The following is a 27520-nucleotide window of genomic DNA, read 5'->3' as shown; positions in this document are numbered from 1 at the left end:
TAATTAACTGAAAATCCTTGATTTAAAATCTGCTACTGAGAAACACAATACATGTTTCTGCTTTATGAGCGTTTGATGGAAGACAGGCGCTCTGCTGCACCCTGACACATCTTTGTCCAAAAATACCTCCAATGTTGTTTATTTTCAGAACACATTAAAATATGACTAACAGTACAAACATTTGCCCAAACAGCAGAAACTTACATTAAAGAAAAATATAAAATAAAAAGTTAATAAAAATGTTTTCTTATGAAAGAAAATGCTATGAATAAGGCCATTGATAGTTTAGTACTCGAATAACACATTGCTGTTAACAGTTTGTGTGGAATTAACAGTAATGTGTTGTTTCAGATTAAGCACTTTTACAGTGGAACAAACTGGTCTTAATTCAGATCCACAATACATCATATTATTAGTATTCAAATTGGTCAATCAAGGAGTGGAGATTGGAAAAGAAAAGAGGAAAACGACACCCGTCTGGCATTCCCAGAGAGGAATATGCCTTCACGGTGGCAACTCATTGATCGTGCAATTCTTTTTTTCTTTTAACAGCTTCAGAAAAAAAAAAATCCAACTTTTATAAATCAGCAAAGTATTCATTGATCTCCCTGCCAAAGCCTGAAAGAAGCACAGGAGCCACTGTCAGGTCTTAGTAAGGGCCACTGGTATAAAACAGAGACAGACCTACAGAACGCCGTTGATCATACAGTCAACCGTTTTCCACTTTTTACTAATTGGCATGTTGATCAAAAGGCGGCCATCTCACATCGACACCCAGGTTGAGGGAGCAAAAACCTAATCTGAAGTTATCGTGAGGAGTAAACTAAACCTTAACAGAAAACAGTTGTATAAAGTTGAGACAATGACGAACAGGTGCCTGAAAAAAGGTCAAAAGAAAAAATTTGATAAAACAGTAGCATACATTTACAAAAGCTTCTGAAGCTCAACGGGACAAAATCAGGATGATGTCCATGGTGGAAAAAAAAAAAAAGGCCATGAGAAGACCGACTGCTGCCTTGTCCCAGACTAAACCCCGAACTCGTTGGCGTCACAAGTTGCTTTTCCTCGTTTCATTATCTTAAGAAACATATCAGCTACATAAAACTGGAATTCTAGGTTTTATCTAAATGCCTACAGGCTTGAAGTTTAATTTTTTATTTCAAAACACACAACTCAAATGACTAAAATTGGCAACAGTTAGCAAAAAGTACAGCTCAGATTTGGTTTGAAATTATGCAAAACTACAGCTTTTCCATTTTCCTCCAATTGAATACAAATCAGTGTCAACAGGAAGGCACAAAATGGCTGCAGTGTCTTTAAACACAAACAAAAAGTGTGTGTTAGTTTGGGACAGAGGGACAGCCGGGTCTTCAGAGGAGGTTCTTCATGTTTGATTTGTTTCAAATTGATTATTAAAACACATACAATCACACACACGCACACAAATACACACTCACACAGAGAACATCACCGTGCTTTTCACACTCAAGTTCGTTACAGAAACCAGATATGTTCTGCACAATCTGGTTTTAAGGGTGGGGGGGGGTTACAGGGTGGTGGGGGGGGGGCTGGTTGCGAGGCAGTGACCGAGGCTTTGTAGATTATTGATAAAAGATGGTTCAGGACAGAGGGAGCTGTACGTCTGCTGAAGGCTAGAAGGACAAGTCCAGCAGGTTGGGATTTGGGTTGAGGATGGGTGCAGGGGGTGGGGGGGCATGTCGAGATCAGGTTTGCTGTTGGACGTTAAACCAAACTGGCTGTCTTGGCTTGAAGAAGGATCTCGAGGTGGTTTGTAGACCAGGGCGTCCGAGTGAAAAGTTGCTTGCAGTCTTGAATATTAAAACTCCTCCTGCTCCTCGGCATCCGGTATCACGAAACCCTCCTGCAGACACAGAGAGAGAGAGGGGAGGGGGGGGTTAATGAGCAGCACAACAAACAGCTTTACCGTCCCAGAAAGTGACTTTGAAGAAGTTACTTATAAAGCCCTTAGTAAAGCTCCGAATGGGAAAAACTGAGGACCTTTAAGAGGCTTAATAGTTCCTCAAGAAGAGGAGCAAACGCAGAAAAGACAAAGAGGTAGGAGAACTATTCTAAAGACAGTGAAAGAAAGAAAGAAAGACAATGAGACACCCAGAACGATCGTGCAGCACCATGTTTGGTGTCATTACCCATCCTAAACTATTACACCAGAAATGAAAGTGATCACAACGCCAAGATATTTTGCGACTTAAAAAAATGCAGCCAGTGTTTGCTGGGATACAGATTAACATGTAAAACTGACATTGCAACTTCTATAAAGGTTAAAGCCGAGCCATTTCCCTGTTACAGGGTATATGCAGGAATCCTGAAGTCAAATGGAATACCTTTGAAGACCTTTTTTAAGACCCTTTCCACACATTTTAAGACCTCATCGTTACATTGGTGACACACTTGACCTCACATTGGCTATACACAGTATTGATTGTCCTTCCTCCTTATCTTCCAACCATTTGCATTTCCCCATAACGATGTTGTTTAACAGCCGGCGTAAACGGACATTCGCACGCTATCAAGCAGTGAGCGTGCGATGTCCTGTTTAGATGACGTCAAATCCAACGGGATGCCATAAATAAACTACACAGAATCACACTACACACCTACGCAATGATTACATTCAGGCAGACTGTAGAATACAACCTCTTTGGACAATTGATATACTTATTGAAAACAAGCTACAAAATGTAATACCTTGGAAAATGCCGTTTAGTACTTTTTAATAGCCTTCATTTTCGCTCAATAGATGTATCAACTTTTAATACTTTTTAAGACCCTGCGGACACCCTGTGTTAACATCCAATATATTTAGTACGACTCATTCTGTCAGTGGGAGTGCAAAAGAAAGCCTGTGGTTTTTACATTTTTGAAGGAACTTTAAAGAGCCTGTGACACGAACCCAACAACTGTTGTGCAATGAAATAGTGGGCTACTAGTAATCTCGAACTGTCAGTTTAAAAAAGAAAAAGCGATACCGTTCCGATAAATATCAATAATTTCGAACATCGCGGGAAAATTTCGTCGACTAATTTTGAGGTTTTGGGGGAAGCCGGAAGTGACGTCAATGCGGGAACGCTTCACTGTGCGGCGAGAGAGCCAAACACGGACAAAGTGTGTTGTCATGCGTAGAAATTGTGAATTACTGAGTTTAGGCACGTTAATAACGTTTTAATGAAGTTGACTACAGTATATTCATATTTCTCAGTGCTTTCATGTCAATTCGGCGAACATAAACATAAATGATCTTGGTGAAGATGATGATTAAATTAGGATTAAAAATCGGTAGTGAGAGCTGCTGAATTTCCTCCCGTCGGATGTGATATAAAAACAAATCGATTATTTTTGTAAACTCAAGTGGATGAAACTACATTTATTAGTGCTTTCATGTCAATTCGGCGAACATATGACACATTAAATGATCGTGAGGATGATGATTTAAAAATCTTTTGTTTGAGCCGGTCTGTATTTCCTGATGAGAAAACAAACCTTAGATTTTTGTAGTTGCAGTCAGTGGTGTAGTGGGCGTTGGACGCGGGGGTACGCCGTACCCCCACTTATTTGAAGCATGATTTCTTTTTTTAATAGTCTAATACATCTAAAATCATTGCCAGTGTTATCAGTTGCACGTGTGTGTTTGTTGTAATAATGACGAAAACATAATAGGCAGATTTCACAGTAATTATAATAAAAACCTAGCTCAAGCATTTATGCAACTTGATTTGAAGCGTGTGTGTGTGAGGGGCAGAACTGTGTGTGTGTGTAGGGTGACCAGGTGTCCCGCACTGTGCGGGACTGCACACACAGCATTTTTATTATTTGTCCCGCGTCCCACACATTGAGACTATGTCCCGCATTTGAGTGATAGTCGCGCAGAAAGGCCGGATCGGTTCGCTGACAGCCGGCACCGCCCTTTATTATTATATTGTCTAAACGGCATCATGTAAGTTGCGCTGACAGGCGACAGAGGTCCCCAAGCCCCCCCCCCGTTGACAGTTCACGAGCGTGTCCATAGTGTCTCCCGTCCACCCACCACCCTGTCCACCCAGTTAAACATCCCCACTATACCACTGGTTGTAGTAGTACACCAACATGGATTAAAGGTTTTTTTTTTTTTTTTACCACAATGTTGGGGAAATTAATGGATAAAATGCACGGATTATTATTATTATTATTATTATTATTATTATTATTCCCACTCCGATCGGGACACTAGGTCCACCGTTTCCCCGCAGCGAGGCTCCCCCCGTTGACAGTTTACGTGGGCTGGGCTGGGTGCAGTGGCGGACTGGCCATCGGGAGGAATCCCGATGGGCCGGTACCGAAGTGGGCCGGTCGGATAAGTCACTAGCACATCCCCCACTCCCCCCGTTGACAATTTACTAGTGGTACCAAAGTGGGCCGGTCGAGAGTCCCGGGCTGATTTTTAGTCCCAGTCCAACACTGGCTACATGACCGTATGATCGCCCATATTGACGCACCTAATTCCTAAACTTCTAACAGATACAACATAAACCGATCCTTCAGCCTCATATGAGCTCTCAGACACGTTCAAAATTAAACTGTCATCGATGTCTGAGCTTGCTGCTGTGTACCCCATCGTGCGTTTACATGCAGATGCTGGGATCCTGAACGGTGCAGCTGGAGTGCTGTGCCCGCAATGACGTCACCCATAATTTGGCGGGACTTGAAGAATCCCCGAGAAGATCCAGGAAATGGTCAACATTGAAGGGCAGATTAATGGTTATCAAAGTACAAATATCCAAAATCAGTTCAGTAACGGTTTTCAAGGGGACAATATTTACTCAAATTGATGGGTTTGGATGATGGGGGAAAATCGTGTCACAGGCTCTTTAAGTAAGCAATTAAGTCAACAGAAATCTTCATTACATAAAATGATATATTCATATTTAAACCATGACTGAGCGACAACATTTGTATTATTTAGCCTGTTGTTCACCGTCCAGTATGAGAAAGAGTAATTTTTTATTGAATGTTCAAACAAACAATCACACCTTTTTAGAGAATGTGTTATACCAACACGGTCAAAGGCCAGCTACACCCACCCACGCGCAAAGTGACATAATGGTGTATTAAATAGCAGCCAGTACCAGTAAAGCTTCTATCCCCAGTGAGCTGCATGCCATTCCTCTGCAGGAATTTACAATGGAGTCAGCAGTTGTTAACAGCAGAGCAAATGGCCTTTAATCTGGCATTGAAGTCAAAATACATTTATTAAAAATAATGGTTTACTTTAGGGCAAATGTTAAAAGCATAAGCCTGGCTAAGTGCAGATAGTCGTTATTGTCAAACCATCTCTCAAACTTAAGGACTCAAGACTATTTTCGGCAGCAGATGTATCTACACTTGGTGCCCTAGTGAATATCCGGTCTCGCTTTAATGAACACGCACAAACTTGTTGGTAGATACTGTTAGCTTTGGTCTTAGTTGACTTATTAAAAAAGAAATGTGTAGAAGAATATTTTTTATTATGGTTTAAAATCTGCTTCACGTATATGTAATGTTCTATGGTTAAGATTGAGAAAATTGAACTGTCTAAATGTTTTTTTTAATGATGGCAGTTTTAAAAATTCTGTTAAATAGTCTGACTAAATGACAGACATGTTTTTATATCCATAAACTCCTTGGACTTTGGATCCAAATTCAGCTCCACTGAATGCAGGGTGCCTGCAGGTTTCACCAACTCAAATGTAAGACTTTTTAAGACCACTTTGAATAGAATCTAAGACCTATTTCACGGCAAGAAAGTATGAAGAAAAATTGCTAGGTAAGAAGAAATACGTCCCATAATTACTTACCAAGTAAATGTATTCATGTTCAACGTAATAACGATGACTGAACATAACAGTACACAGAACTGTGCTAGCGTGTTAGACAAAAAGTGTGTGTGTGTGTGTGTGTGTGTGTGTGTGTGTGTGTGTGTGTGTGTGTGTGTGTGTGTGTGTGTGTGTGTGTGTGTGTGTGTGTGTGTGTGTGTGTGTGTGTGTGTGTGTGTGTGTGTGTGTGTGAGACAAGATCTATAGTCAGAGCTCTGCTGTCTTAATGCTGTTGTATGATTGGTGTTTGGCTACGGTATTTAGCGTCCACAGCACCTCCGCTTTTAGGGTTGACGTAGACTCAAGGGTTGACGTAGACTCAAACGTCGCCCGGAGGTTCCCCGGTGTTGTTGCGGGAGCTGCTTCACTAGCTAACGCTGCATTAGCTAACGCTGCATTAGCTAACGCTGCATTAGCAAAACAAACAATTTTTTTTGCAAAAGGTGCAGCGGGCTTCAAACACGTTCCCCTCCACTGGTTTCAACCGAGCACTACATTCAATGTTTTCCAACCAAATACGGTTGAACTTACACTTCCCCATATTTATTTGTAAGTAGATTAGAAGATACCTGAGTTTCTGACTGCCGCTAGCTGAAGCTTGGTTGCTAGGTTACTAGCTGGGTGTTCTCCGATAAGGGGCCGGGGGAAACAAAGTTAGTGATTACTGCAGTGTTTCCCTTTAGAGTGCTGCTCGTACTGTATGATAACAATAATCCACAGCTCCTCTCTTTGCTCCAGAGGATAAAACATTACCAAAAAAAATGTCAATAACGTATTTGTACATTAAAAAGTAATAAAGTACAGTGTTACACTGTACTACTTTTATTCAAACTGTATTCCCTTCTTATCATGTAACCTACACTTCTTCCTTTCATTGATACATTTAAATCACCTGACTACAGCATATACCTGCTGCAACCCTGTGCTGCTGCTGCTTCTCTCTGCCTCATCCTCTATTGCTGGAGGCAGCTCCACCTCATCTGATCTCTGATATGAAAGCAATTGTGTTATGATCATATTGAGCTATTGGTGTGAGTCTAACATTAAACAAGCAGTCTGCTTGTCATACATTGCTGACGATCCATTTTAAGACGCAAATTTGTTGAGTCACTGCCGCTAAATGCCGGTAGCATCAAGCTAGCAAATCCTGCATTAGCCTCACATCAGCAGGTGTAGACAGAACAACCAATTATCCTGAGCTAATTTACTGAATAAACCAACTCACATCTCCTGTCTTTTTTTTCACCCAACTCATTAGACTATTCTTCTGCTGGCGTTTCATTGTTGTTTTCTGTCAAATTCAATACTGTAGTTCAAAAGCGCGGTACCTGCTCACCATCTGTGAGCTATTTTTAGAATGTGCACGCTACGTTCATTGTCGCGTTTGCGCACGTCCACCTGGGCAGGCTGTGGCCGTTTCTCAATCGTGAGGATGTTTGCTTGGTAGCACATGTCTTCCGAGTCACTTGCTTCAGAAGCTAGGCAAGAATCCTTCCAGGCATTCGGAAAACGAAGAGTGGAACAGGCTAGCAAGTGTGCGTCATATGAGAGGCCATGCTTACATTTTCCGCCACAGATTTGGGGAAATTGGTCCGTGCGCAAAGCATTGTGGGGATTTTAAGGACACGAAGTCTACCCATGTGCAGCCTCAAAATTACCCCCAAACCGAGGACGGGGCCTCGGTGGAATTCCAAGTATGCTGGCGATTGGAACAGTCCTTCGGCGGCACTCGATGACGTAGCATCCTTGGAATATTGGCTTGAAAGCCAGTATCCTCGAGATTGAGAAACGGCCTGTGTATGTCCTTCTCCTCCGTGACGATAACGGCTTGAGGTTAAAAAATAATAATAAACGAATTTGAAGGGGGGGGGGGGGGGGGGGGGGGGGGGAGAGACACACAAACGGGCAGACGGCAGAACTCGGGGCAATAATGCAGATTGATTTGACTTTTTTACACTTTGTTGTTCTCCTCCTTTCCTCCGCTCTTGTCTCTGAATGTTCCCTTCAGAAACAGAGCGGAGGGAGAATATGAATACGCAAAGCAGTGGACACTGAAACCTGCACATACATTGGATAAATACGATAGGCGTTTAGTTTATTTAATAAAAGAGCACATGTTCAATGTGAAAAGTGACCGTAGATAGATTACTTCAGTTGCAATTTGGTGCTATAAATATTTATTTTTTTAAATTTAAATTTAAAAAAAACAAACAAAAAAAACACCTTGAATTTCAGGCAGGGCGCAGCGCCCCGCCAAGACAATGGTAGGGGAAACACTGTACTGGTTCCATGTTGATTTATTTCAATACAAATTGTTGGGGGGAACTGAAAGGCTATCACCGTACTGGTTACGTTGCAGCCCGGACATTTCCCCCAAAACACATTTAGACGCAATCGCAACACAGAAGTACCTTTCAAATCCGATCATTTTTAAGACCTTTTAAATCATATTTAAGACCTTTCTTATTTTTGTTGATTATATTTAAGACTTTTTAAGGCCTTACATTCTGATTATCAAATGTAAGGCTTTTTAAGACCCAGCGGAAACCCTATGAACGTTATGAAGAACAGCAGATGAACTCACGTCTGTGGCGTAGAGGATGTCGATGATCCTCTGCATTGTGGGGTCGCCCTCTCCATCCTTCTCCTGGCAAATCAGCTCAATGTTCCGCAGCTTTCCAAAATAAAAGTCTCTCTCCTTCTCCATGTCCTGAATGGTAGATTTCAGGAGCTCAACCTGTGGGGGGAAAACGGTCAGAAAACATTACTTTCCTATCTTTTAAGGCAAACCAATTTGACAGAACATTAAAACCGTCGGTGTGCTGACCTCATTCATGAGCTCCGCCCTCTCCTCATCCCCTCCACCAAGAACCGTCTTCCTCGCGCTGACGTTAGACAACTTGGGTGCTACCTTTGCAACGGGTGGCCTCTGAGGAGCTGAACAGGCAAGAAAATTAAGTTTAAACAAGAGACAAACTTTAACTCAGCATGTTTCTATTTATTTTCACACTGTGACTGACTTTGACTGATGGCCTTTTTAGGGGGTTTGGAGAGAGCCGACATGGAGGGGTTGGGAATGGGCATGGTGTCCTGACCCTGCCTCGCCTCCACGGGGTCGTACTCCGTCCCGTTGTAGTTGGCATCGAAGAACTTCTTAAACCACTGGACAAACTCAAAGTTGTCCTGGAACTTGCCCTTCACCAGTTTGTCTACAGGAATGATCTGAAAGCAAAAAGAGACAAGAGTAAAGACCAGGATGTTCAGACATACATCTTCCTGTCAGCTCTAGGTCAACAAGCTTTCACTTCTGTCAGTGTGTGGGTCACTGCAGAATGTGTTACAAATCTAGTATCACCGTCAATACAGACACACAATTACCATATTTTAAATAAGTTGCATGCATAATGTTTCATTAAAACCGGCAATGACTGATTTGAGTTTAACTTTGGGGCCACTGAAACCAGCTTTAAAACACAACATGGACCCATCCTCCCTTCTTTCTTTCTTTGATATTTGCATTAATTGTAGCAAATAGGTATACGTGTTAGCCAGTTGCTACATTGCAGATACAAATTACATCCTGATTCCCTTCTGAGTCCATCTGATATCAGTTCAATTTGTTGCTGTCATTTAGCTTTAAAAATAAATACAATGAGTTTTTAAAATTCAACATCCCTTCATAGTTTATACCTTATATTTTAATACAAAATAAATAATAATATGGCTTGAATCTGAAGCCAAAACATACCACGGGTTCATACTTTGCTCTACTAAAAAGGTAAAACCGGCCCAGAAAACACAACAAATAAAAACTGTATAGACATCAGAGGATGCTAAGCTCTGCAAATGTCTTTGTACATTAAAACACACATTTAGCTGGGATCAAATCCACAGAAAGGAAAAGAGAGCAGCAGTAAAAATAAAAAAATCGACGTCAGCAGTAAACCAAATTACTCGGCGATACAGGAAGCTGACATTAGTGGACAATACACAGAGCCTGAACGAGAGCAAAGTTCACAATGCAAGCACAATGCCGGGGATTATAACCCTGAACAGCCATGAATACTGATGTGGGCTACATGTTCAAGCATCTCTTACTGATCTATAAATCAACACTGCAGGCATTTAAAAAACAGAGCGCAGATGGACAGTAGCGAGTTCAAAGAAATGGGCGGCAGACAGGAAGTTGAAACATGAATAAATGATGACTGCTTTGTCGATAGTCCTGCAAGCTGCTGCACGTTCACACTGCAAACATATGAATCAGCTACATCTGCCCTGCCCCTTTTAATCTCTCTCAGCAAGATCAAGACATTATGAAGCATCAAGAACTTCTCAAAGCAATTATTAAATGCACTTTATATTAAAAAGCGTATTAATAAGGAATAGATCTAAAAACATAGCAAAAACATCGCTTGTGCCTTTTCATATGGCAGCAGCTGAACAGTGTGTGCTACACCATTACGCTCATATTTGGTCAACTAAACCAAGACTAATTGACTTACATCCCTGAGAAAATGGCAGTAGAGCCTTGGTAAATCTGCCCATGAATTGGTGTCTCATTGATTTGTAACAGAGTACATAATATCCAAAAGGTGACAGGGCAACTCACAAACAGCATGACTCATGACCAGATCAGCAGCTCAGCTGGTTGGGAGGGAGCGACAGGAGGTTCAGATTGCATACCAGTAAGAAACTTTAGAGTGAGGTTACTCGACAAACATTTATAATATTCATTTTGCACGCCTTTATACACCATTATCGCTCTAAGGACGCGTCTTCATTACAGTGTCCAAAGAGAGGGGGGTATAGGTGTAGTGTTTTCTTCCTAACACAAGAAAAGGGGAAGTTGCCCAGTAATCTTCAACAAGGCAACATGACTCATTTCCAGGGACTTCTGACGACAGCTGTTCGACTTGAGACACTATTCATGATATGCAGACCCTTCCCACTTCTGCTCCACGATGAAAGCTGAGCAACCCATTGGAAGTTTCTATGACATTTGGAAGGTTGCATCTATGTCATTTTCCAGTATTTTACTTATGGTAGTCTTACGTTGGAAGTTATGTTCATTGACAACTCTAGTCTTGTTTGCCTGCAACCATTTCCATGAGAGGCCTTCAAGCTAGCAGCAATGAGCCATGTTGCTCAGGTGTAATTTAACACAAGAGCAAACATCTACTATTACAAACACTTTCACAATATTTTCTGCAATTCAAAATAACAAAATAAAGGATAAGGAAAAACAAAACAAAAATGGGCTGCCCTTTTTTCTTTCCTTTAACTACTCCTTTAAAAACATGTCTCTGTTCGACGTCAAGGTGCTCAAGACTGAACCAACAACAATTCACACACTTAAATATCAGAAATGATTTTAGGATCTCTTGGATGCCTCATGTAATTCCACTGGAACGTGTAAGGTGCAGTAGATGTGTGGTTGGTTACTTACTTTGTCGACTCCCATCTTTTTGAAGGAAACTTGCAGAAGCTTGAAGTTATGAATGTATTCGTGCTCCAGCTTGGCAGCAAATTTAACTTTCTTCAGAGGCACAGAGTTGGGAAACAGCATGTCCATGAACTGGCAGTAGGCAGCACCTGGACGATTACAATTATCCACATTAAAAGTTGATCTTAAATAGTGATGGAAAAGCTGCTGAAGGTCGCATAAAAAGCTAAGGAATAGTACCGATAGTACAAATTCAGCACATACATTTAACCCTTTCAGACTACACCAATAACTCAGTCAATTCTTAAATTTAATTTGCAAATGTACACCCCCTCATGTAATGCTATGATGCTAAAGGGGTAATGGCAAATTTAGAAGCAACACTAACGTTCTTTTACCAGTTATGCATATGTTGATGTGCTCTTTAGATAACTGACAGCACCACTGACTTACTGCACCATAGCAATCACACACAGTCATGACGGATCTGGTCCTCCCAATATGAGACATTTCTTACCTGTACACAACATTTCTATCTTGGTGAGGGTCATCTGTAGAGAATCATTGATCCAGATCAACATGTCATGACGACTTAAGTTTTCACTGGTCACTGAGGTGGAGTGCACGTTCACAGCCATTGTCGGTCACCTGCTGACACAGAGGAGAGAGCAAGTGTGAGAAAGATTTACATGACTGGTTTATGAGTCAGAGTGACAGTGACTGGTCACAGCCAACACAGAATCAGAGCTGGTGTCAACGAGTTAACGCATGATAAATGCGGTGTCGTCAATGGGTGGAATTTTTAACTATAGACTTTGTAAATAATATGACTAAGAACTGTATAAAGCACAGATACATGCAACTGTGGTTATTGATTAATACCTTATTTGTATAGAGACATATTGTCAGATAAACAATTGCCTTTAAATAATGTACTTTTTATTTTGAGGCAAAACTTAATCCCTGATTATTTTCATTATCAATTAATCTACGGTACTAAGTATTTTATTGAGTGACCATTAGTAAGGTACTAATTTATTACAACATCCAAAATGCCTATTCAACAACATAACTTTAGTACCATATAAGACAGAGAAAAGCATATAATATTAACATTAGAAAAGTTGAACCAGTACTAGCACTAAATGGATGAATTAACTTACAGCTTTAGGCAACACAGAAACATAATATGTACCGGATTTAGATTTATTGTAATATAAATCACATTGAACATGAAACTTGGCATCCGAGTTGACATATTTCAGGTTTGCTTTTAGTTAAAAACCTTCTAGCCAACAGAGCCAGTGGCTTTTGGACAGGAGAACTGCTGCACCATAGGCACACCCCGATATGCTGGCATCCAAAAGAATATTCTTATTATCAGCATGATTTATAGTTTCACTTCAACAACAACCAGTCAAACCCAAGTCATTATTTTCTTGATGCGATAACCAGTGTTGTCAGTTACATAAGTCATTAAAAACAGAGCAAGTGAGGCTTCAAGTCATCGTGTACGCACTACAATCATTACAGACAATGATATGTCTCTATAAATAAATAATTAAAAAAATGTCTCCAGTTACAGACGAAACGCTCATCCACATTCGCTGGTGTGGCTCATATCCAGTTATTTCCTCAACAGCTGAAAGTAATATATAGCGAGCCTGTAAAAATAACAGGTCCCTTCTGACGTGGTCGACTATTGTGTTAACAAAAATCTGATCTTGGTAGATGGTTTCACAAGTAAATGAGAAATGACACAATAAATGAGAATATTTTGTCATGTGTTGGTAAAAAATCCACAACAACTTAAAAACCCACCATATTAGGTAGGTTCTTAATGCAGGGTTTGTTGCAGATTCATGAAATAAAACTGTTGAAATGTACTTTGCCACACAATGTCATTGCCACACATTCACGGATGCAATATCTAACTATACGCTTCTGTACTTAATAAATAGCACACAATTTACAATATAAAGTGCAGGTATTTCATTCTAATAACAACTTTCTAGAGCTTTTATTTCTTTTTTAGATTTGCAAGATTAATATTATTAATAAACCTATACATATGATGTATTGTAATTGAAGTTGCCTGGCAGTATATAAAAGTATTTAAAAAAAATATCTCTACCTTTAACAGCTGCAACATTAAACAATTATTACATTCATAATTTCTGTAAATATTTGAAATGGGTCACTCTGTACTGTGAATACTTTTCCTTTTTGTTAATAAGGTTTATTTTGATGCTAATATTTCTATTGAAGTACGTCAATAGCTTGAATGTAGTCCTTTAAGAGTATTTTTGACATAGTGGCACCTGCTCATACATAAATGAAAGTACTGAATTTAATATATGTTTTGACAGTTGGTCACCATTTGTTATTTCATCGGCCAATTGATAAATTATGAAAAAAATGTGTAAGATTGTCAAAATGAATAAAAATTGGTTGCAGCTCTGAGTTACTAGGCAACTTGGACATTCCAGTTGATAGCAAGTAACGGTTAGCAAACGCAACAGGGCCCGGTTAGAAACTTCAAGGCTAACGGTAGCGGCAGCCAACTGACCAGCTATGCGGCTATCCTACATACTGTTTAAGCACGTACCAACAAGCTACACAATGGAATTAATCAAATGAGTAGTCGATTTACATATTAACGATTTATAACGTTGGCAATAACGTAGCTAGGTTTCTGTCACCGGCTAATCTCGACCACTGGCACCGGCGGACATTACCGAGTCGTTTTCCCCGCCCTGAACTCACCAAGCACCCCGCTATCTTGAGTTAGCTTCTCACTGTGGGCTGATGCGGCAAACGTTTAGTACCGAAGCTCAAAGGCGCTAGATGTGTCTGCAATATAATCAAACAGATGCAGTAGCAGCTGTTTATATTCATTGGTAGCCTCGCCCTAGCTGGCTTATTCCATTCGGGATCAGACGGTTATGTTCTTGCTAGCATTTTAGCTGAAAAGGGCTTAGCCACCTTTCACATGCCGGTGGCTAATAACGCTAAATAACTCCTTGTTTCAGCAAAGTTACACCTACCTTTAGTGGATTGGCTTTAACAGCTCTTGGACACAGTGGTGTTAGTATTTTTCTTGGCTGTCACTCGGTGTCCTAAAAAGATGTATCTGCAATTGTTGCGACGTTTTTAGGCACTTCTGCTTCTCTTCTCAGGCAGCTCCTCACGTTCACTCTACCCGGCAGCGGAAGAAGCGATCTGATGACGTAAGGACGTAATGGGTAACGCCTAAACGTAACAACGTAGTGACGCTTTTAATGCGTAGACCTCAACCCATACATGCACAAAACACAGTGAACGGATAGAAAACAATATTTTAGCACTATTTAAAATAGATTTTGATATTTCAGAATAAATATGTTAATACACAATTAGTTTTAAATGCCTTATTATTCATTGTTTTAATTGTTCTTATTTATATATCAAATATTGCATTTTGCATAGAATGTCCAAAATGTCCATAAAATATATAATTGTACACGTGTTATTTAAGGGTCTAAAACAGACACATTTTCACTTGTTTTTCATTGTTTCACAACCATCTTTTATGATATATTAGATTATGTTGTTGTTTTTCACTATCTCTGTAAAGCGACTTTAAGCACCTGTAAAAGCGCTTACAAAATAAATCTATTTTGTATTATTAATTTCAGAGTTACATGGTGGCTTTTGTTAAAGAAAACAAAGTACTGTCAGTATTTTTTATGAATGATCTTAGTTTTGTTAGAATTGTGGAAACTGACAAGATAATATGGGGTTTGTGAGCATGGCTGCACACCTGGTTTAAAAAAAACTGAAGAATGAAAAAATTCAAAAACTGTAAACGATAAAGTTAAAGGAATCCCGGTACATCCTGATTACAAGGTAGAATAAATTACATTTAAATATAGTCTTCCAAGTAAATCTACTTCCGCAGCCCAAATTGTGAAGAAAAAAACAAAGAAAAAGAGAAGCCATCCGTGGGATCAATGCAATTTTTCTCTTTTATTTGTCTTGTCAAGTCCCAAGTAAAACAAATCCTTATTTTCAAACAATGACTTTACAAAACATACATTATTTCCCTTAACAATGAAAATATCGGGTACTGTACTCTACCCACATTTAAACATGAACATGTAACCCTGTAATCCAGCCCTCTGGTGTTCTGTGCAAAAATATACAGCCCAGTTTCATTAAAATAAAAAACACTTTTCAAAAACATTCTCCTATGATCCAGTCAGAAAAAGACTAGTAGTTTTCTTTACAATCATCGGTCAAAAAGGCCACATGCCTCAGTGGTGCAGCATCCTCACAAACACTTTGTCAGAAAAAAAAAAAAAAGCAGTAAATATAAACATTTTGTGACAGTTAGTCGATTCAATGCAGTAAACACTATTGTCGAATACAATTGTTCTGTTGAAACAAAAAATCTATTATTATTTGCCCCTGACAAATAAGAAACTATTTAACAACAAATAAGCAGCTGGTTGAAAAAAAAAGATCCTTTTGGACTCGGATCGTCTCCCCATTAACAATGAAGGATCAAATATGTTATGAGTTTTGTGGCTCATTATAAACAACATTTAGTTTCTCTAAAGTAAAACATAATACTGAAAATCAATGCAACCTTTAAAAAGTTACAATTTATTACTTTCCACTTCCCTAAAACAGTAAAAGATATGAAGATAGAACAAAAAGGGATGAAAACATTATGGAAATTCAATAAAAACCGGATCAGTGTCTATACTGTGGAAAATAAGCCAAACAAATTGTTTCTTCTCATCGATACCGAACATTTGGTTAATTTTGGTATAACGACCAAGCTTGCTGCATAATATAAACATGAAACTACAGTAGATGTTGATCTAATGAAAATATATTGCAAGTTCTGCTTTTCTCCTGTAAACAACCAACATGATTCAAATATAACAGTAAAGAAAGGAGGCAGCTCTCAGTATAACATGATTCACACAAAAAATATCTCTCTTTTTAAACATGTGAACATCATCTGTTATCTACTTGAAAATGCTTAAAAGTCTCAAGGCAAGGGTTTATGCCATATTTGGATTACGTAATCAGCACCTTTATGTCATTGATTGACTTTCTTTCCTCCTGCAAAACTCGTTTGCACGAAACTAACCAGAGGCCGGTCCCGGCTTCTTTTAGCATTCCAAGCTGAGATGTGTTGCTGGTTCGTAGCAGTGTTAACAATCACTGAGCATTTTAGGGAATAAGGAAGGATTGTGAGTGTCTTCAAACACCTGTTGGTGGAGGAGTTCAGGGGAAATAACATCAAACTAAAGCACAGAGCTGAAGGGATCACAAACATCCCTCTTTTGTGTCTTTGGAGGACAGAGTGACTGCTAGCTGTGCACACAATCTGTGTTTCTCGATTGTAGAGGCAACAAATAGCTTTATGTGGCAGTGATCCACAAAAGCCTGTCTGAAATTGAAATTAGTAGAAGACTGCATAGTTCATTTCAGCTCAACCATTTCTTATAAAGCACCTAGTGGCGGAAATCCTCCACACAAACACACCAAACAAACTATCTGAGTTGCATCATCTCTGGCGAGTCGATTGTGATTTATAAAGGGAAACCGGCGTAGGAAGTGTACGCACTTTCCCCGCCAGTACGCAATGTTTGGTGAATCGGAAAATGTCGGAACATTTCTGTACCTATTTTTTGGATTTCTACTACGTAAGCAATCTTCCCACGTGAATCCTACGCACGGAGTTATAAATGAGGCCCCTGATCTCTCTCTCGCGTCCGGTTAGACTTCACTCGCGTTTATGTCCAAATCTATCAGATCTAGCTAGTTCTAGTTAATTATATGACTGCCTGCTTATCAAAGGACACCTAAACAATAAGTGTTGCTTGGCAACAGCGTGTGGCCGCAAAGTATAGCGCAGCATTATGCATAATGTTTATAGGGGTCAAAATCCCATGCTCAAAAAATGCTCATATCTTTTTTTCTCTTCATTCCCCACGCCCCAAAATAAATAAATATACCAATTTTACGAAAAGTAAGGAAGTTTGAGCAGTGTGGGTTTTATATTAACAGAGTTACACATATTTCAAAACTCGAAGCGTAGTTTGCCTCCCTGTCAGAATGACAAAGATCCTCAGTGAAGCACAAGCCAATGTTTATCACTACAGTGTAAGTAAAACTTATTAAAAAGATCAGTTCAATGCAACCAATGTCGTCTTAGTGTTATTGCATGATGTTAAAATTGGTTTGCCATGAATTTAGTGATGGATTGTAAACATTTGAAATGTAGCATTTAAGTGTTTCTCAGTTACAAAGTTGTTGTAATAAATCACTAATCAGACAGTGATGGTGCACTGTACCTCTTTAAATAGGCATGTTTTCCCTAACAAATTGTTTTTGCGCTGATCAGGGGGTACTTTGCTGAATTTGTTTTTAAAGGGGGTGTTATGGGTGAGCGAAGCAAGCAGGACCCAAATGCAGATAACACTGAAAATACCTTTATTTCAAGGATAACGGATAAACAGAACACTCCGCGGTGAACACAGCCAGACAAACGACGAACCAACAATTACAGACAGCAAAAATACAGCCCAGGAGCACAGCGGAGGGCCCGGAAGGGATCTCAGGCGGACGGCCCGGGGGCAAGGCAGAGTCCCTGGTGGGGGTCTCGGGCGGACGGCCCGGGGGCAAGGCAGAGACCATGGTGGGGGTCTCGGGCGGACGGCTCGGGGGCAAGGCAGAGTCCCTTGTGGGGGTCTCGGGCGGACGGCCCGGGGGCAAGGCAGAGTCCATGGAGGGGCGAAGACCACAGCGGGCGAACTCAGCGGGCCGAGCATGAGGGCGAAGACCACGGCTCTCAGGGGGCCGGGCTCGAGGGCGAAGACCGCGGCACTCAGGGGGCCGAGCATGAGGGCGAAGGCAGCGGCTGGAAGAGTCAGGGGGCCGGGCCCGAGGGCGAGGGCCGCAGCCGAGAAAGTCAGGGGGCCGGGCTCGAAGGCGAAGACCGCGGCTCTCAGGGGGCCGAGCTCGAGGGCGGCGACGGGACAACTCCGGAGGACGGGCAGGAAGGCGCTGACGGGACAGCTCCAGGACGCGGTGTGGGCCGGACAGGAACCGGAGCCGGTGGGACAGGCTTCGGCAGGATCCCCCACGGAAGAGGACAAATTGGCAGGAACCCCGGCGAGATAGGTGACGGGGGACCTCCAACGGAACAAGACATAGGATTGGCAGGACTCTCAGCGGGACCTCCAACGGAACAGGACATGGAGTTGGCAGGACCCCCAGCGGTAGAGTAGTCGGCGGGACCTCCAACGGCACAGGACATAGGCTTGGCAGGACCCCCGGCAGAAGAGCAGTCGGCGGGACCCCCAACGGGACATGACATGGAGTTGGCAGGACCCCCGGCAGAAGAGTAGTCAGCGGAACCCCCAACGGGACAGGACACAGGGTTGGCAGGACCCCTGGTAGAAGAGTAGTCAGCGGGACCTCCAACGGCACAGGACATAGGGTTGGCAGGACCCCCGGCAGAACAGTAGTCGGCAGGGCCGCCAACGGCACAGAACATAGGGTTGGCAGGACCCCCGCCAGAAGAGTAGTCGGCGGGACCCCCAACGGGACAGGACATGGAGTTTGCAGGACCCCCAACTTGAGAGGGAACTCAAGAGGAGACTCGAGAGGGAACTCGAGACGAGACCCGAGAAGGAACTTGACAGGGGACTCGAGAGGAGACTTGAGAGAGGACCTGAGAAGGAACTCGAGAGGGAACTCGAGAGGGAACTCGAGAGGGGACATGAGACCGTCGGTAAGCCGACAGGACACAGGAAGCTGGCATCGGCCGAAGAGCCAGTACTGGAGCCAAAACTGGAGTCCGGACCATGGCTACTGGGGCCGGTAGTGAAGCCGGAACCATGGCTGCTGGGGCCGGTACTGGAGCAGTCTGTTGGTGAGAGAACAAATGATTCATCTGTGCAGCCAGTTGTTGCATCTGTGTAGAGATGTTTTCTTCAAACTCTGCCTGGCGTCCTACCAGCTCTTTTTATTTCTCACAGGCAAAATATTCCTTAAGGGGAGCGAAGAGGTGGCGGATGACGGGCACGCTCCACGACTTCCCCAACACCTTCTGCCTCTGCTGCCGGGTCATGTTCCTCACGTCCGTGTAATGTTTGGGGAAACCAAAGATCCTGGAGAAGAATAAGGGACCAGATCTCATCAGTCAAAGTCTCAGGGTGTTACATTTAGATATGAAACTATACATTCGATTATTTCTATCAACAGAAATATGACTAACATAATGAACACATAAAAGTGTTTTTGAAAAGAAAAGAAATAATTGAAAGCAGGGAAGACCGACAGTCTTCTTCTTGTCATTTTAGTGTGCAGCACATTTAGCTTGTTACCTTTGATTACAAATACACAATCTTTAATATATCTATAAAGATGCTTACTTTTCCAGTTCAGTGATCCAGAGGCTGTCCTCCCTGCCGTTGTAGAGGACGGGCAGCAGAGAGGACGGTCCTTTGCCCTGCCTTAGAGAGTTTGCATTGGTAGTGATCGTCCTCACCTTGGTGACCTGGAATAAAAAAACAGTGATTATTTGTATCTTGATGAAACCCACAATCATATTTGTTTTTTGGTTAAAATAAAGTCACATTGAGCAAAATAACTAAATGTGATGCAGCAGGTTCAGTCACTGACCCTGGCTTCTCTTCCGATCTCTAGACAGTCCTGCAGAATCAGCTTGTCGTTCTGGGACGCTATGATGGGCCTGATGGGGGGGGGAAGACATGTAAGAACATATTAAACAAAGCAATGAGACAGCAGTTCAGAGCAAAGAAAGGGCAACAAAGATAATGAGTAAAAACTATAGAATACTTATGTGTTAACAACATATGACTCTTATCAAATACATAGTCTGACACAATTAGTTGTGAGTTATTCAACCATTATAATTTATGTTTAATTGAAAGTCTCACCTGCTCATGCCTGGGATGTTTCCCCAGAAGTATCGTGCTCTGTGAGCAGGGCTAACTTTGACTGCATCCACCAGCACCGGGTTGCACTGTTGAAGAATCACATAAGTCATTGTTGAGAAAAACACTAGAGCTATGAGGACAGCAGGAAGGGAAAGGTAAAAAGAGAGGAAAAAGTAACAGTAAGAGAAGGAGGAGGAACGAGCTCAACATAAAAAGAAACCAAATGTTGCCCACCTCGAGGAAGCGGCAGATGTTGACTTTGTCATGAGTGTTCATGAAGACGACGTTCTCAAAGAGCCAGAAGAACGGCCTGGGGTCTTCCTCCTTGGGCTTCAGCAGCTGGAGGATGCGGTAGTACTCAAAGAACAGCCTGCCACTGCCCTCTGCAGGAGAGAGGAGGGGATTACAGCAAATACATTGACCATATGTGCAATAAATGATTATGCAGTTTAACTTGGCATTTCAAATTGTTGACAACTAATGTATTTAGTGCTGAAACACAACAGTAACGTACCATAGAGGCCTTTTCTTAAATGGTTGACGATGGAGAGGTCGTTACAGGGGCTGCCCCCGATCAGCATATCAAACGGACCCCACTGCTTCAGCTGGAGGTCAAAGAGGAACACAGAGATGGTTTGGTTCAGTATTGAGTCAAGATATATCAAAAAAGATATGATTCAATTCAACAACAAATGAGAACTTCAAACAAAAGACAAAACATTGTTAACTGTGTGAAATGTTGCAAATGTACAGAAAATGAACATACGTGTTTCTGGGTGATGAAGCGGGCGTCTCCAACGTGGATGATCTTCCCATCGTGGTTGACGGTCGCCACTGCAATTGAATCCTCACAAATCTCTGAAGCATAACATTCGTCTACTTTGAAGCCGAGATCCTTAAGCACCAGGTAGCCTGAACAAATACAGAAAGACACACGTAAACATGCTGTAAGCCTGGAAAATAATCAGGAAGACTTGGGAAATCAGAGTTTGAATGAGATTAAGGACCAGGTTTCCCAAATGCATGTTAGGGCAAAGATAATGCTAGAATCAATCTTATGAACCTTAATTAGTTCACGCAGTGTTTTTCCTGTAAACATTGTAACTGAAAATGAACTCGAAATGATCAGAGATTATTGATTACAATACGAGGAGCTCAAGAACCTGCCGGAGAAACCCACAAATTCTCATTTCTGAGTACTTATTTTTGTTGCTAAGTTACCTTTGATTTGAAAGGAGAACTATTTAATTGAGAAACTACTTCTCCTCCAGTTTACAGCACATTCGCTTTTTTCTGTACGTATTTTTATTGTTTACAGAAAGTTAAATGTCTGTGTTCACTAACCTGTTGCTATGCCATCAAACAGGGACAGAACTTTGATCGGTCTCCTCAGGTTTGCAGGAATGGACGGGTAAACACGGTGAGGCTCCCACAAGATAAAAAAAAAACATAATATTCAAAAAGGAGATTTCTCAAATCATTAACTTGTTGATTGACAGAAAATGAATTGCTAAAATATAACCACATATACAACTGTGTTATACATGAACAATTGTTCAAACAAAAGTTCTGTAGATCACTCACAAACTCCATGGCACTGTTGTTGGCGAATAACTCCTGAACACGGATGCTCCAGTCCTTTCTGGGAATCAGAATGCCGTGCGGTCGATGAGGCTGACACAAGAAGCAGATCCACGGATCCAGCTCCTTCAATGAATCAAACGTCCCCGCACCGACCAGGATGTCCATACAGTCCGCGCAATAGGATCTGCAGATGGAGAGGAGCAGAACGGGTTGGAAAGACAATTAATGAAGAGTATGAAATACCTTTATCTAGGGGTCTCTCGGACTAAAACACTTTATTTGTATAGCCACAAGTTAAAGATAGTCCTTGTAGCCTTAACTTCATAACTTACAATAAGATGAGTTAAAAAAAAGCTCCTATCACTGATGTTGTCTGGCTAATTCAATCATACTTAAATCATAATAAAATCTCACTTTATGATGCATTAAGTTGGTGGTTGGGATGATCCACCATGTGCCAGAAGTAAGCTTTAGCAAAATTGTAATATCTCTTATTAATGTCTCCTGGATAACTGTGTTGCACAAAGCATGCAATTTATGAAAACATGTTTTATAAGTTAGCGCAACTACAGGGGGTAAAGAGCATATGATTCCATTGACAGGCGACAAAATAAAACGCACCTTGATTCAAATGACATATTTCTTAGGTTAGAACATTATTTGAAACATGTTGGATGTAAGTACAGAGCTCACCTACATTGGTCTGGTCATTAAAGATATTTTAATGCAGATGATTTCCACACTGTATTTCACTTTTAGACAAATAAAGAAAACCTTTTATTTATATAGCTAATAATACTGGAGAGAAAGAGATGAACAAACCAACCTGCAGCAGCTGTCGTTGCCACACATTATGACCTCCATTCCGTAGCAGCAGATGGTGCAGTAGGACTGATATCCATCTTCATCGTACCGATACATAGTTTCTGTTAAGTTATTCTACAGGGACACAGACAGCATCACAGACACTGGTTAGGGAGGGTTTAACAGAGGTAGGGCTCAGGAGAAAGAACAGTGCACTTTGACCCCTCTGAAAAAATCTATTCGAATAATGTGTTATCTAGAGGGGATACGAATGTTTCTTCCTATTTCAAACATATTCACAGTGCAATGGTAACTGCTTGTTCGGAACATAAAGACAAGTTGAGGATTCCTTACTTTACACTTCACACAGAGGCTGCCTTTAAACAGAGGGTGACATATCTCCACGTCTTCAGTACCACAGCACAAACAAAAGCCTGCAGACAAAACCCAAACAAAGACACAATGACTACATTTAAAAGCATGCCTTTCATGTTATACGGTAAATATGTTTCAAACCTTAGAAATCATATAAACCTAATAATAGATTACCTCACATTCATTCATATAGAAAGAACTGTGCACATAAAATCGACGAATGAACTGCTCACTTCAATATTCTCCGCTACAAAAGAAAAGAAACTAATCACATCAAAAAGGACATACCACATGCTAAACTCTTACCCTCAATTTCCAGCTTTAAGTCCATGATCTTACGGATGGCCCTCTCTGTAAGGAAACAAATAAAATCAATATATCAAACACAAATCTAGTACTCAGATATACATACATTTATTTTTATATTATTTGTGTTTTTCACTAACGTTCCTTGCTAAGTAATTGCTTTTATTTATACCGTTTTAATTATATATATTTTACATGAACTACCTCTGTGTTTCTGGTCCGGCTGTGTGTATGTGCTCGATGGATGGTTGACTTTATTGTACGTTTTGGCGTAGTCCCTCGTCTTCTCATAATCCGGTGACACATCATCATCAAAAAGATCCTCAGACGGACTGAATGTCTTCTTCTGCACCTTCCCTCCTTTACTCTCTCCCTCATCGCTCCCCCTCTCCTTTTCCAATATTCCTCTCCAGTCATTCCTCTCCCCCTCCCATCCTCCTCTGGACACCTTCTCTATCGCAACTCCGTTATTGGATTTTCCTGCAAACTCAAATCCTTCTTCCAATGTTTTTCCATTTGCAGGTCTGTGCACCGAGTACTTCTCCAGCGGCAGTCTGTTTAAGCAGATTGACACTTCTTTTGTCAGAGTGCTGAGGATGTTGCTCTTGCTGCTTATCGGGGGTGAGGAGCTCATGGCCGCGTGAGAGCAGATGACCTTCGAGAAGAGTTTATTCTTCACTGTTACGTGCCGTAATGGGTGGTGGTGGTGGTCTTCTTCTTCTTCTTCTTCTTCTTCTTCTTCTTCTTCTTCTTCTTCTTCTTCTTCTTCTTCTTCTTCTTCTTCTTCTTCTTCTTCTTCTTCTTCTTCTTCTTCTTCTTCTTCTTCTTCTTTCTTTAATGGCGAATCTCTCGCTGGTGTTTGTGTCTTTCTTTCTCCCTCTATATTGTCTCCAGGTGCAGCTTCTCCTCCAGGTGCTCCCAATCACCAATCAGAGCCTCCATAAAGGACCTGAGAAAAGCTGCAGTCGCTCTCTCCTTCTCCTCTGGCTGCTGCATGGTGTCTCTGTCTCTGTCTCTGTCTCTGTCTCTGTCTCTGTCTCTGTCTCTGTCTCTGTCTCTGTAAGGGACCTGATTATATTATATTTTAATTTGCTTTGCAAGTTGGCTGGTGAGCCCGTTTTCTGCTTGTCCATCATTGGTAATTAAACCTCCCTTTGTGGCTTCAGAAGATCAGTTTCTGCTCTTTTTTTCTCGTGCCTGGTCATTAATGTGCTTTGTTACTTCCCTTCGTACCCCTAGATTAGGAGGGAACGTAACAAATGGGGGTTCGTCCGATCTTTGAGACAAAGGGAGGGTGAGTATTATTTGATTGTTTGTTGTTGTGTTTGGTGGTGAGCAGTAGTGTATAAGTGTAGCATTGGCTGTGAAGTCTCTTACTGTTGAACAGCTTCCTCAGTTTAGATAGGGGAGTGTCTAGCTGGGCTGAATCAGTCCTTCCTTCAGGAACTCATTTATTATTTTGCCTTTTTTATTTTCGGGGTAATCCTGGGTGGGGATTTATTCCCTGTTGGGGGCAGTGTTTCAGGGTTTCGGCCGCTAATGTTTGCCTTTTTTTAAAGTCGCCTCGAGCCCGGCACGCTCCAGAAGATAGTTAGGTAGGTCGTGGTAGGCAGGATCTGGGGAAGTTTGTTATTTGGAAGACTGACGTTAATGTTTGTGAGGCATTAGTGGTAGGATTTTTTTTTTTTAAATCTTGTAATTAGCTGTGGTTCAGGATGGTTTTTGTTTTGGAGCAGTTTGTGGCCAATCTGTGTATCAGCTAGACAGCTGTAGGAAGGTTGATTTGTGGTTAATTGATGACCACCACTATAATGTTTGTCTCCACTGCTCTCACTAAAAGTGATCTCAAGGCTACTTTGGTATATGGGCTAGTTGAGCAGGGGGTTTTGAGTCTGCGTGATTCAGTGGAATCTCCTGGCACGGTGGCCGGGGCTGTTGCAGCAGTACCTCCTAGTGAAGGCCACGTTGCTAGTACACAGGAAAAGCCCTTTACCATGCCTCACTTTGACCCGCTTTCTGCCCAGTCCTCTCTTACAGGCTCTAGGTTAGATGCCAGAATGAAAGTACGTGTGTCACGTCTCCAGTGGGAGAAGGAGGAGCGTGATAGGGATTTTCAGTTCAGGAGGGAGCTGGAGATCAGGAAGTTGGAGGCAGACACTGCTGTCCGGATGCGTCAACTAGAGCTCCAGGCAGCTGGGGTGGGTGATTCTGCTGTTACACACTCTGGTCCTGCTGCCTCCTTCGACGGGAGTAGACATATTTCTTTGGTCCCTGTGTTTCGTTTATCAGAAGTGGAACCCTATTTTGGTGCATTTGAGCGCACTGCTGCTGCTCTGTGCTGGCCAGAAGATGTGTGGGCCATACTTGTACAGTGCAAGCTAGTCGGCAAGGCTCAGGAGGCCTGCTCTTCTCTTTCTGTCGAGGATAGTTTGGTGTATGAGAATGTTAAAGGTGCGGTTCTCAGGGCATATGAGCTGAGGCCTATAGGCAGCGTTTTCGCGGCCTGGAGAAAACTCCTGGCCAGATGTATGTGGACTTCGCGAGGGAGAAGAAAGTCCTCTGACGGTGTAAAGCTGACGACATTACCTCAGTGTGTGAGCTGATGATGATGTTGGAGGAATTTAAAAACTGTGTACCTGAGCGTACGGTTGTCTATTTGAACGAGCAAAAAGTAACTACCCTTCAACAGGCTGCCACTCTGGCAGATGAGTTTGCACTTATACACAAGAGTTATTTTTTTTTCAGCGAGACTCGTATCATAGAGCTCCTGACCCATACGTCCCCTGTGCCAGTTTTCCAGTGTCAGGTCCCAAGCTAGAAACGTCTTGTTGTTTTTGTCATGACTCTGGTCATTTCATAGCAGACTGTGCAGCTTGGAAGAGAAAGCAGACAGCGGATGGCAAGCACCCAGAAGGGGTGGGATTGGTTACAGCAGTGTGTCCTAGTGGACGGGCCACTGTTAACAAAGGGCCTGATGAGTGTTTGAAACCGTTCATCTCTACTGCCTTTGTCTCTCTGTCAGGAAAGGTGGAGGACCAGCGGCAGGTCACGGTGTTGTGAGACAGTGGTGGCTCACATTCATTCATCCTTGCCGGTGCCCTGCCCCTGAGTGCTGAGTGTGCCTGTGGTGCGAATATGGTGGTGAGAGGTATTGAAATGGGTTTTGTGCCCGCACATCTTCACAATGTCCAGTCTGAACTGGCTACTGGTTTCTTTCCAGTTGCTGTGCTCCCCAAATTTCCTGTCGACGGTGTGGATGTCATAATGGGTAATGATATAGCTGGGGGTAAAGTGTATCCTCAGGGCAATTATCCTCACTGTAGGGCTCGTAACAGATGTGTCACACGTGCTCATTCTGTTTCTCTCCCAGGTCCCGACACTAAGAGATTGTGTTTCTCTTGTCTTGACCCTGGTCATTTAGTGGTGGAGTGTGTGTCTTGGAAGCAGCAGGTGGCAGCTTCCAAGCATTCAATAGTAGGCTTGTGAACTATGTAATGTGTGTTTTGGTAACTGTGGCCAAACACTTTGGCTTTATGGAGGGGGGTGTTACGTGCCGTAGTGGGTGCTGGTGTTTGTGTGTCTTTCTCTCTCTCCCTCTATATTGTCTCCAGGTGCAGACTCTCCCTCCAGGTGCAGCTTCTCCTCCAGGTGCTCCCAATCACCAATCAGGGCCTCCATAAAGGACCTGAGAAAAGCTGCAGTCGCTCTCTCCTTCTCCTCTGGCTGCATGGGTGCTGCACGGTGTCTCTGTGTGGGACCTGATTATATTTGTATTTTAATGTGCTTTGCAAGTTGGCTGGTGAGCCAGTTTTCTGCTTGTCCATCATTGGTAATTAAACCTCCCTTTGTGGCTTCAGAAAAACAGTTTCTGCTCTTTTTTTCTCGTGCCTGGTCATTTCTGTGCTTTGTTGCTTCCCTTCTTACCCCTAGATTAGGAGGGAACGTAACAATCACTTTTGGCCTGTTTGTTTTAGTTACACCTAAACAGGAGACAATAATAGAAGTGAGCATAAGATATTTTACACAACAGTAAATAAAAGGTTTTTTTTGCATATTTTTTAATTATTATTTGCATTACTTTCTGCTGACACTAGGTGGGGCTGTGCCCCTAAGGACGAGTCGCTATTGAACTTGTCACAGACAACAATGGCGCACTTCCTCACTTCCACAAT

At 42.0% G+C, this 27520-nt stretch overlaps 2 protein-coding genes across 3 annotated transcripts; both read right to left on the bottom strand.

Annotated features, from left to right (window-relative positions):
• Positions 1-123: 123 nt before the first annotated feature.
• LOC307036062 (microtubule-associated protein RP/EB family member 1-like) lies at positions 124-14557 on the bottom strand. Of its 2 annotated transcripts, none has more exons than XM_079676050.1 (7): positions 14361-14557; positions 11831-11964; positions 11317-11462; positions 8888-9089; positions 8695-8804; positions 8452-8604; positions 124-1882 (listed from the first exon to the last, which is right to left on the bottom strand). In XM_079676050.1, exons 2-7 carry the CDS (start codon positions 11949-11951, stop codon positions 1838-1840), a joined length of 777 nt encoding a protein of 258 aa, XP_079532176.1. In that variant the 5' UTR covers positions 11952-11964; positions 14361-14557; the 3' UTR covers positions 124-1837. The 2 variants fall into 2 exon arrangements, with proteins under 2 accessions (XP_079532176.1, XP_079532175.1); XM_079676049.1 differs by having other exon boundaries at positions 11831-11961; positions 14361-14556.
• A 3231-nt stretch (positions 14558-17788) lies between these two features.
• On the bottom strand, positions 17789-23982 carry LOC307034701 (DNA (cytosine-5)-methyltransferase 3C-like; the record flags this gene model as incomplete). Its single annotated transcript, XM_079673572.1, has 12 exons — positions 17789-19243; positions 19334-19487; positions 19752-19876; positions 20002-20071; positions 20280-20365; positions 20514-20662; positions 20794-20884; positions 21046-21191; positions 21624-21705; positions 21864-22047; positions 22690-22802; positions 23602-23982. 11 exons carry the CDS (start codon positions 23980-23982, stop codon positions 19343-19345), a joined length of 1572 nt encoding a protein of 523 aa, XP_079529698.1. The 3' UTR covers positions 17789-19243; positions 19334-19342.
• Positions 23983-27520: the final 3538 nt, after the last annotated feature.

The sequence above is a fragment of the Notothenia rossii genome (genome assembly GCF_949606895.1).
Source record: "Notothenia rossii genome assembly, chromosome: 4".
Lineage (NCBI taxonomy): Eukaryota > Metazoa > Chordata > Actinopteri > Perciformes > Nototheniidae > Notothenia > Notothenia rossii.
This window is presented reverse-complemented; position numbering and strand designations above follow the sequence as displayed.